The following is a 12258-nucleotide window of genomic DNA, read 5'->3' as shown; positions in this document are numbered from 1 at the left end:
TGAGCAATGAAGAGGAAATGTCCTCAAAGAAATATACAGGACAATACTGCAATAAACATCCATACCAAAAACAACAAGAAATATGTTGATAACTATTTAAACAGTAAATATTCCAGCAGTAAATACAGTGAATCTCTTAAGTCATGTCTTCCAGTCTTCTGTACAGATAAAAATATCACAATAATTACATCAAATTATTTAATAACATCTATGTCTATAGAGAGGATGATCTGTAAAATATAAAGAACTGGGGCAGAGCAGAGGCTTTGAAGAAGATCATACAGATTGCACATATACACAAATGCGCACACACGCACAAACAAAGGTGTTTGGAGACACCTCAAGAACACTATAACATCTATAACACCACAAGATGAAAAAAAAAGCTATATTCAGCTCTGTTGAAAATACTTGTTCTTTTTACAAATAAAGTATATATGTTTATAAGCATGTAACTATATAAAAAAATGGAATTTCCATAAAAGTTTGATAAAAGGGCACATATTTTCAATTCTGTAAACAAATCGCGTTCGCCTGATGGGGTAACCATAGCAACAGTAGACCTCTCATAATTTCGACTCATACATCAATTTGAAATAACAGAAATTGTTGTGAAATACTGAGACTGATTATGGATGTAAACAAACATAATATTTTATGGCGCTCTTGCATCAGTTCAGGCACATACCATTTTTATTGAAAGAATATTAAAAGACTACATTATGTTGGTTAATCAGGGTTCAGACACTAGTGGGTGTATCAGTTTAAGGCTAGATTTATCTATGACATTTAATATGATGTGTAATAAGACAGTAAAGTCAAACAAACCTAAAATCATAGACACAAGTTAGTTATGGGAATTTATGCAGCACATTGAGAGAAGACTAGAAAGTGTAAGTCCTGAATAGACAAGAAGCGAGGGCAGGGAACTTGAGCATCCACATTCCAGATTCAAGATGAGAAAATGCAGTAAGACCAGTTAAACAAACTGACATCATTCATATGCACATGTACTTAGGTAAATAGATTGCACACAAATGCAGACACGTCTGCCTGAACATAATATTCAACCTCTGAGAACAAACCAAACTTAAAGAGTAAGAAATGGAAGAAAGGTGTAACTGCCATGAAAATGGACCCATCGAGTGTTTGGATGAATAGTACAGATAAATCAGAGACATTCCTATCTTAATAGCTACATTTGTAATCAAGATGTTAAAATGGATGTAAGTTTATGACAAAACAGTTTATTTTATCCTATAAAATGGGGAATAATTATTTGCTTTTATGATATGCCATTTTATATGCCAGATCATATGATATTGGTAAGAAGTCCATTGTTCTTGGCTACACAATGACTTGCACAAAGCTAGAAATACTTGAGGAACTACTCTCTACAGAGTGATGAAAAGGTTGCAAACACACCACCGCCCAACTGAATTTTAAAGCACTGTTTACACAATACATACCTCAAAACAGGTGTAAAATGATGAGCACATGACTAAGCCAAGGTAGCCAGTTAAACATCTTCATTTGGAGAAATAGAAGAAGAAACTTCGAGAGTAGGGCAACCAGTTTTCTATTTTTGGGGGGAATCATTTCCACATATTTCATATTAATAGCCATGATAATCTTGCTTGCTCAAATTTTACCTGAAAAGGATCAAACATTTATGCAAACAAAGATGGGGAAAAAAAGGCTGAAGGCCTGTTAACCAAATATATTTGGTTAAAACAAACTACTAAAAAGCATTTTGTTTAAAAATGCAGAACCCAAAACACATCCACTTAAAAACAGTTATTCACAATACTTGTAAATTCATCAATATTTATTTATATTTTTCCAGGACTCAAACACATTTTCATGTGAGCAATGAAGAGGAAATGTCCTCAAAGAAATATACAGGACAATACTGCAATAAACATCCATACCAAAAACAACAAGAAATATGTTGATAACTATTTAAACAGTAAATATTCCAGCAGTAAATACAGTGAATCTCTTAAGTCATGTCTTCCAGTCTTCTGTACAGATAAAAATATCACAATAATTACATCAAATTATTTAATAACATCTATGTCTATAGAGAGGATGATCTGTAAAATATAAAGAACTGGGGCAGAGCAGAGGCTTTGAAGAAGATCATACAGATTGCACATATACACAAATGCGCACACACGCACAAACAAAGGTGTTTGGAGACACCTCAAGAACACTATAACATCTATAACACCACAAGATGAAAAAAAAGCAGTGGTATGTATTAGACAGCAATAAGACAAGAGAAAAGGACATTGACTGGGTGCGTTTGTGGGGATGTGGGGTTCTGCTGCCCTGTCCTGAGAATGATGGCTAAGGACAGACTCTTAGTCTTCCAGTGTACGGAAGGAGTTCTGCATGTCTTCATGGAGCTGGGCATAATCAGCTTTGATCTTCTCCTCACCCTCTTTCACTGGGTCCTGAAATACAGTTACAGACATTGAAAGACATTCATAATTACAATATTTTTATAGCTGTATTGAACAATGAAATTTGAAAATGAAGTGTCATTTCTTTTTAAATGTGTAAGTCTTTTCAAACTATCCCAGTCAACGAATAGAATACTTATAGCTGACAACATGTTAAGTTGGGATAGAAGAAAGTATTTTTGTCTTCACAAAAAGAACACACTTCAGCTTTAAAAATAAGCTCTAGCCATATAATGTGATTAAATTGCACTGTTTGGCTTGTTCACAAGACTTGTGAATGATCACTATGAAAGAGGAACCAAGCTATTGGCAAACCAAGACAATGGAAGTCATAATAAATCAAGTGGTAGAGCAGTGGCACCTAGTTGGAAACCTCAGCAAACTTCCAAGAGGGCTGCAAGTTTACTTTATTACATAAAATAACTTGTTAAAATAATTTTATCAAAGTGGCTTGAAGGCAAAAAGCCACTGGTTTAGACATAATTAAGGCATGATTGATTTTATCAAAACACAAACAATGTTTACATCCTGTACCTTGAATTTCATGGAACTGATCTTGTACAGAATTTCTCCCATGTGCTCCCGGATCATGGCCCAGGTGATCTTATTGTCGCTCTGTGCAGTGGTCTCTACGGCATGACGTGCCATATCATAGAACGCAATCATGTTGGACAAGATACCCACTGTCTTATAGAACGGACAGAACCTGAAAATGAGAAATTTAGCATTTTAGACCCATACCGTCACATTCACAGGTCATGTGACAAGGCAGCTGAATGATCCTCAGCTTCAATCAGTTCAATACCTGTCATAAGGCGTGTATCCATTTTGCTGCAGGAAATCATCTTTGATTAATTTGGCAACTTCCAGCGTGATCTTATCCGTTTCAGCCAATGATGCCTAAAAAAATAAATGTGTTTTACCACTGAAAAATACCTGTAATAATACCACAAAAAGCGATGTATACAAACAGTAAACATGCATGAACCCACAAACTCACCTTCCCCACGAGCTGCACAATCTCGGCCAAGTCTTCCTCTTCCTGCAGGATCTCTTTGGCTTTGGTACGCAGTGGTACAAATTCAGGGAAGTGCTTGTCGTAGTACTCGTCCAGTGCTCGTGTGTACTTACTGTAACTGATGAGCCAGTTCACTGAAGGGAAGTGCTTTCTCTGAGCCAGCTTTTTATCCAGACCCCAAAACACCTGGAAGAGGGAAAGAGAGGAAGGATTACAATAACAAAAAGGACTTTTTAGACTGTTTATCTCTGGAAGAAGAACAAATAATGTTATTCTGCTATGAGCCAGTGTGTTAAGACTGCAGTGTGAAGGAAAACTTCACATACTTGTACAATACCAAGAGTAGCAGATGTCACAGGATCTGAGAAATCACCACCAGGGGGAGACACACTGCAATTAAAACGAAACAAAAAAAAAAGCTTCAAGTGAGTCTGCAGACAATGCATATTAACAGTTAACAACAGCATTCACAAATAATAAATCAAAACCTTACCAAAGCAAACAAGCAAATGATGGAGTCTGAAGAAGAAAAAGCATCCAAAAGATCTACTTACGCTCCCACGATGCTCACACTGCCCTCTCTCTCTGGGTTGCCAAGACATTTAACTCGACCAGCACGCTCATAAAATGAGGCCAGACGTGCTCCGAGATAGGCAGGATAACCGCTATCTGTGAACACAAGCAAACAAACATAAATTTACTTCAGAAATTGTAGTTTATAATATTTGCTGTCATGCCTGAGATGGTCACAGCACACGTACCAGCAGGCATCTCAGCCAGACGACCAGAGATCTCCCTCAGAGCCTCTGCCCATCGAGAGGTGGAGTCAGCCATCATGCTCACATTGTAACCCATGTCCCTGAAATACTCAGACAGCGTGATTCCTGGATGGAATAAAGACCCATTAATGATGACACACAGCTGCTAGGTTTTAAAGCACACACATTATTTTTGCATCAAAGGTTCAACAAACCTGTGTAAATGGAAGCTTCTCTGGCAGCCACGGGCATGTTGGATGTGTTGGCAACCAAGGCTGTTCTCTTCATGATGCTCTCCACTTTCCCATCCACCTCCATGGTGAGCTATAGGGCAAGAGAACTGTCAGTCACCCTATCATCTATTACAGTGTTTGTGCTGTTGGTACAACGACAGTGCTATTCACCTCAGGGAAATCTCGGAGTACTTCAGACATCTCGTTACCACGCTCTCCACAGCCTACATAGATGATGACATCACTGTTGGAGTACTTAGACAGGGACTGAGAGATCACAGTTTTACCACAACCGAAAGCACCAGGGATGGCTGTGGTTCCTCCCTGCACACACCTGTGAAATCAAACAGTCAACGCTGAAAGAACTGTTGAGCTATCAGACATTTACACTACTGTTCAAAAGTTTGGGATTTTTAAAAACCTGAGATGGTCACAGCACACGTACCAGCAGGCATCTCAGCCAGACGACCAGAGATCTCCCTCAGAGCCTCTGCCCATCGAGAGGTGGAGTCAGCCATCATGCTCACATTGTAACCCATGTCCCTGAAATACTCAGACAGCGTGATTCCTGGATGGAATAAAGACCCATTAATGATGACACACAGCTGCTAGGTTTTAAAGCACACACATTATTTTTGCATCAAAGGTTCAACAAACCTGTGTAAATGGAAGCTTCTCTGGCAGCCACGGGCATGTTGGATGTGTTGGCAACCAAGGCTGTTCTCTTCATGATGCTCTCCACTTTCCCATCCACCTCCATGGTGAGCTATAGGGCAAGAGAACTGTCAGTCACCCTATCATCTATTACAGTGTTTGTGCTGTTGGTACAACGACAGTGCTATTCACCTCAGGGAAATCTCGGAGTACTTCAGACATCTCGTTACCACGCTCTCCACAGCCTACATAGATGATGACATCACTGTTGGAGTACTTAGACAGGGACTGAGAGATCACAGTTTTACCACAACCGAAAGCACCAGGGATGGCTGTGGTTCCTCCCTGCACACACCTGTGAAATCAAACAGTCAACGCTGAAAGAACTGTTGAGCTATCAGACATTTACACTACTGTTCAAAAGTTTGGGATTTTTAAAAAAACTTTTATAATACTATTATTCAGCAAGGATGCATTAAATTGATCAAAAGTGACAGTAAAGACATTTATAATGCTTCAAAAGACTTCAATTTAGAAAAATCCTGAAAAAAAAATGTATCAACGTTTTCTCAAATATATTAAATAGAACAAATGTTTTCAACATTGATAACAATAAGTGTTTTCTTAAAAAAACTTTTATAATACTTTTATTCAGCAAGGATGCATTAAATTGATCAAAAGTGACAGTAAAGACATTTATAATGCTTCAAAAGACTTCAATTTAGAAGAATCCTGGAAAAAAAATGTATCAACGTTTTCTCAAATATATTAAATAGAACAAATGTTTTCAACATTGATAACAATAAATGTTTTCTTAGCACCAAATCAGCAGATCAGAATGATTTCTGAAGGATCATTTGCTACAACTGCACTACATTTTTTCCCTATAATTTTTTTAACTAATTATTTAAATCACTCCCATTTCTGTTGATTGATGTTTATGAAAAGTCCTATATTATCATGTGACACTGAAGACTGGAGTAACGGCAGCTGAAAATTCAGCTTTACCATTAAACGGTTATTTCAAATTTAGTTACCATTCAAATTCAAATAGAAAACTGTTGTATTTTTATCAAACGGTTTTTAATATTACAGTTTTTACTATTTTTGATCAAATAAATGCAGCCTTGGGGAGCACATGGGAGAAATAAGTAAGAGACTTATTTCAAAAACACTAACAAATCACCCCAAACATTTGAACGGAAGTGTATATCTGCTTTCACAGCACTACAACTGCACTACATTTTTTCCCTATAATTTTTTTAACTAATTATTTAAATCACTCCCATTTCTGTTGATTGATGTTTATGAAAAGTCCTATATTATTATTATTAAAAAATCCTTTGGGGAAAATTGAGCTTTAGAAATGCATGATTTGCCCATCTGAAAATTGAGCCTATTATTCAGAAAAATTACTTTTGGGTTTACTTTTTTTATTTTTAAATAGAAAACTTATATTATTCTGTTTCCTATGGAATCATTTCACACAGCATGACTCACGGAAAGAGGGCGTCCAGTACCCGCTGACCAGTCAGCAGAGGGTGATTCGCAGGAAGTTTCTCTGTGACTGGCCGGACCTGACGCACGGGCCACACTTGCACCATGGTGTATCTTTCTTTTACCCCCTCAAACTCCAACTCCAACACCACATCCTGACAAACACACACACATACAAACTAACTTCTGTCACAGTAATTGTCATTTTACTGTTTTTGAAAAAGATGTACATGTTTTTAACCTCACCGAGACATCGTAGTTTCCAGCTGGTGCTACATATGTGACAGTTCCTCGGCTTCTTGGTGGTAACATTATTTTGTGTTTAATAAGAGAGTTTTCAAACACCATACCATAGATATCACCTCCAGTGACATGACTGCCAACCTGGACACAGAAACAACAGCTTAAAATCATTCATTTTATCATTTGATTAATCACCTGATTGCATTGCAGTTCCTTTAAAAGGGGTCATATCATACATTTTTTATTATTATTACTACAATTATTTTCATTTATGTCCACTAATAACTATGTTGTGATGCCTACATTTGTTTGGGATCCTTAATAAGAATATGCAGAGCAGTAGGTGCTACATACAGCCAGGAACAGCAAAAACTGTCATGTTTCCCAGATTTTCATAGTACAATGACCTTTTTAAATTGCAAAAGTTTACAAAAAATGTTGATATGCTCATGATATGACCCCTTAAAGCTAAGTAATTTGCCTTCTTGGAATCTGAAAGGATGTTAAATCCTTTAATAACTAAGAAAAACATCACAACCATCATAACCAAAACTAAACTTGTAAAACATCAATAATTCTGTACCTTAACTTAAAACTAATCTTTCACTTACTCGCACACTCTTGGATGGAGAGAACTCCCATTTCAGATCACGATTAAGGGCACCAATGTTGACTCCTCTAGGAATGTAGATACTTTGTGTGAGGTCATTGATGTCTTTGAGGGGACGCTGAATACCATCAAAGATGGAGCCCATGATTCCTGGTCCTAACTCCACAGAGAGGGGCTTCCCTGTGCGCAGGACAGGGTCACCAACCGACACACCAGCTGATGAAAGCTCAGGAACACTACAATACTATTTAATCGATTCTAAGCACTGCGTACAACAGAAACCACAGAAAGTATGTACTGTACTAAGATTAGAATAGGATACATGTCTCTTCATAGACCTGAACGGTGGCCATGTCACCCTCCAGTCTAATGATCTCCCCCACAAGCTCACTGTGGCCCACTCGTACCAACTCGTACATGGCAGCTCCTGCCATACTGGAGGCCGTCACCACTACAACACAATTAGTGAGTAAGTTACGGGATCTTCAAAAATTACTTGTGAATAGTTAAAGATTAACAAAAGCTAAATAAATACAAAATAAATAAATATAAATTAAAAATGTATATCAATAAAATAAAAAAAATAAAAAATCCAAATCACAGATGACACAAAAAAAAAATCTAAATTAAATTAAATTAAATTAAATAAAACACCAAAAGCTCTGGTGACATAATAATCCAAAATAATAAATTAAAATAAAATATTAAAATAAAATAAAATAAAAACTGACATCTGAATTCCTACTAACCAGGTCCAGATACGCCATGCACATATCCAAATTGTCCCTCCTGCTCCTCATCTCGGATCTTGGGAAGCTTGGAGAAGTCCATTTTGAATGTGTCTGATACAAAATGAAGTTTAAAAAAAACTTACTTTCTGGACTTATTTCTACACTTCTGAACATTCTGCACAATACACAAGCTGCACATGATTATTGTGATTCATTTATATATTAATATACAGGTACCATCATATAGTTAAATATGTTTAAAAATGTATAAGTGTGTTTAGTGTATTATTTTTCTGTTATTTTTCATTTTATATTTTTATCAGAATGATTTGCAGTAGTAATAATAGCAATTTCCAGGACAGGAGGCTGTCTATTGTGTAAAAAGCCCATTTATACAACATGTATATGCAGGACAAACATGGAACACGGTCACATGGCCAAGGGCACATGACACTGACTGTAAAACAGAAACCATGTGAGGAAGTTGGGAAAACAGACAGTTGAGCAAATCTGGAAAAAAAAAAAAAGGTGTTTTGTAGTGGCAATTTATGACAGATCAAATCATTTTTCGTTGAGAACCAGCCAACTAAACACCCGATATGGTCTGTAAACGCAATGCATGACACTGACACCTTCCTTCATAAAAATAGCCAACTATATTTCTTGCTATTCAAAACCTCAAGAGGAAGCAGTCTAACTTCCAGGTTTTTGTGAATTTATCTGGGATTACTGGGGACAAATGGTCCATTTGGTATGAAGTATGTTCAGATCAGAATTTTGACCACAGTTCCGTCAGTACAGAAAAATCCTTAAAGACATGTGGTCTGCAAACCTAGCATGCTGTTGTTAAAAGGAAAACAGCAGGCAGCCGTTGTGTGTCAAAACCTAGTGAGCTGCCTTCTGACGTAACTTATTGCCTATTTGGGTATCAAATATCACAGTGCCCAAATACAATCATCTCTACAGAGACAAAGATGAGAGGACTAAATAAAGGCTATTAAATATATATTCTCCAGATGTATTCAAAGATCGTTTAATGCCTGTAGCTGTTGCACGCACTGGATATCGAGCTGCGAAGAGATGCTGCATGATCACATGATCACGAAGCTGCTGATAGAATTTGACCTTTGCTGAAAATCTAAGGTAAGTTTTGTCTCCCATTAATTAAAGCGAGTAATGTGATCCATCTCATGTGTTCGTGAACACTTAAATCCATCATATAGATAATATACTGAAATTCTCCAGCAATCTGTTTAGCATCCAAGTGGGTTATTCCAGTGCAGCAGGGAAAATAAACATCTAACGATTCCAATGAGCTGCATGCAGAGGCGAAGCGAGCAATGATTCGGCGACACAAGACAGTGTACAGCAGTAAAATAAGCTGACGCTGTTATATGATTATTAAAGAAAAAACTACAAAGAGAATTTGAGAAAATCATATAATCATATTTTCTGCTTGATAAACCTAACAAGTACACTTCTGCAATACAATGCTTTCAAGCATTAAAAAATCTATATGATTATCATTTCAAAGATTAGTAAATACCTCAAAAACCGAGACAGTCCTGTGTCCAGATCCTTTGGTGAGATGAGACGTGAGGAACGAGAAAAGTCAGCTGACTTCATTCAGTCGAGAGCTGTCGTTTGCTGTCGTCACAGCACGTTCTCCCTCTGCAGAGTGAACAGCGTGCGCAGAAAACTCTGTATCGCCCCCTACTGTGTGCTGAAATAGTGTTACTGTGATTTACTGATGCTTTGTGCATTGTCCTCTAGTCTGGTGTCTGATAGCTCTATAACATATCCAACAAACAAGCAAAAATCGTTCTTTTTCACACTTAAATATTTTCATTTCTAAAGGCTGAGAATTTGGCAAAATCAGTGGCAAAATCCCCACAAAACATGTAGATTATGAAGTTAAGACTCATGTTCATTTATGGCAGTGGTTCACGAACCTGTTCCTGGAGTCTCCCCAAAAGTGCACATGTCTGTCTAATCAGACACATCTGTCTCAGGTCATGAGCTGTTTGTTTTATTGTGTGTTTATTTTGCTATATGTTGGTTTTGTCTAGATTTGAAACAGAATTATGTGGAAAAACAGAGAGTCACTGATCAAAGTGTGTGTTCGTAAGTCTTAAAAATAGCAACAACAACAACAACAACAACAACAAGGAAACAATCACAATCTTAAATCTATTTCAACTATGTTTCCTGGTAACTATCAGTTTTAAATGGTCTGTTAATTGTGTACCACAATGATGATTATTGCTTACACAATGCACTTATAACACATACACATGCAGTTACAACACAAAAACAGAAGCATTTCTCTGTGTGTTTTACATTAGGGCCTATAAGGCGGGAAAGTCTAAATGCTGACCATCTGAACAGTAAGTCAAAGTAATTCATTTAAATAATTTATTAATGCACTTTATTATCTTTATAAATATGAGTGCTTATGTTTGGTACTTGGTACGATATTCTCACATTATTACTATTTTGGTAGTCTTGTGTGAAATCTGGTTGTAAATGTATTATTATATGTAGAATGCAAAAGTCTTTTTTCGGTCTAAATTGTTTTTTAAATGCATGTTAATTCTGACATTATTGCTGTCTGAATGCTTCATATTTGATTGAGATTTTTCAGTGATGGTGTTGTAGTCTTGTGTGAAATCTGTTTTTTAAATGCATGTTAATTCTGACATTATTGCTGTCTGAATGCTTCATATTTGATTTAGATTTTTCAGTGATGGTGTTACAGTGATTTGGCATTGCATGATATGTGTGTGTGTGTGTGTGTGTGTGTGTGTGTTCTGTGCTTAAGTGAATGAGCTGAGGATTGTCTTGCTGGGGAAGGATGCACTAGCAAACAACATGAAATGCAAAAGCATTTCATACAAATACTCTGAAAAGTAATGACCCTTAATTTACAGTGCATCTTTTTTTTTTTTTTTTCAATGTAATGATCATTATACTGGTCCTTTACTTGTAAAAAGCCCTAAAAATTTACTTGTCCAAAGAGAAAGAAGGAATTTATTGCGGGTTAACTATTATTTATTCAGAAGCAGTATTCTCATCAGTGTTCTATCAGTGATGTGCTAGCTGGCAACAGGAGAGGCGTGATTAGATTAGACCATGAAAAGAAAACAAATGCATACAAATGTAATGTCACGTTCAAGTTTTTATTAATTATAATTTCTCAAAATGATGCACTTGTATGCCATGATAATTTGCATGTGGTGTTAGTCGTTGTTATGTAATTGTGGTAAAGTAGTTAACTTCTTAAGTATTCAATTTGTTCAAATTCTATAATTGTTCATTTCAGGTGAAGTTGCACCATTAGATTCAGGCTTTTTAAGAACTGTGCTGATTGGAAAGACTGGAAATGGAAATATACAAATAGCATTGTGCTATTCACTAGAGGTGATGACCTGATACAACAAACAATAGAAGAATATGTAGAGAAAAGTAAAAATGCAAAATTCAAGAAATTGATCAGGGACTGTGGAAACAGATTTTTGTTTTTAATAACAGAGACAAGGAAGATCACACACAAGTTACTCTGCTTTTTAATACAACAGAAGAAGTGAAAAAATCTAATAAGGGGCAATATTTCACAAACACCATGTTTGGAGGACGCAGAGATGTCTATTAAAAAGAGAATGGAAGAAATCCTCAAAGAAAAAGAGAGAGAAATACAGGCAAAATATTACATGGAAATGGAAAACATGATGGAGAGACTGGAGAAAGAGAAAATAAATTCAGATGAGGAAAGAATGAAAATGGAGAACCAGCTCAGAGAAAAAGAGGAGACTCAGAAAACAGTTTGAAGAGAAAGAAAAGGCAGAGCCGAAAAGGCGAGAGGTGTAGGACAAAAACGATCAGTTGAAGAAAAACAACAAAAAATTGAACATGACCAAAAAGTTGAAGAGATGCAGAGAGGGATGGAAAACCAGAGGTCGCTGCATGAAAAGCAGCAAAAAGAAAAAGAAGAGGAGGATAAAAAGAGAGAAGAGAAATATGAACAAGATCAACAAAAGCTTAAAGAT

General features: G+C 36.5%; 1 protein-coding gene across 1 annotated transcript; it reads right to left on the bottom strand.

Annotated features, from left to right (window-relative positions):
- Positions 1 to 1606: 1606 nt before the first annotated feature.
- LOC107733010 (V-type proton ATPase catalytic subunit A-like) lies at positions 1607 to 9878 on the bottom strand. The gene is made up of 15 exons (XM_016544518.1): positions 9759 to 9878; positions 8231 to 8323; positions 7804 to 7932; positions 7483 to 7697; positions 6875 to 7012; positions 6632 to 6783; positions 5324 to 5486; positions 5135 to 5243; positions 4923 to 5045; positions 4041 to 4155; positions 3813 to 3876; positions 3469 to 3672; positions 3274 to 3368; positions 3003 to 3174; positions 1607 to 2459 (listed from the first exon to the last, which is right to left on the bottom strand). The coding sequence occupies exons 2-15, from the start codon at positions 8310 to 8312 to the stop codon at positions 2367 to 2369; spliced, it is 1854 nt and encodes a 617-aa protein (XP_016400004.1). The 5' UTR covers positions 8313 to 8323; positions 9759 to 9878; the 3' UTR covers positions 1607 to 2366.
- Positions 9879 to 12258: the final 2380 nt, after the last annotated feature.

The sequence above is a fragment of the Sinocyclocheilus rhinocerous genome, unplaced genomic scaffold (assembly GCF_001515625.1).
Source record: "Sinocyclocheilus rhinocerous isolate Xijiao unplaced genomic scaffold, SAMN03320098_v1.1 scaffold1245, whole genome shotgun sequence".
NCBI classification, from domain to species: domain Eukaryota; kingdom Metazoa; phylum Chordata; class Actinopteri; order Cypriniformes; family Cyprinidae; genus Sinocyclocheilus; species Sinocyclocheilus rhinocerous.
This window is presented reverse-complemented; position numbering and strand designations above follow the sequence as displayed.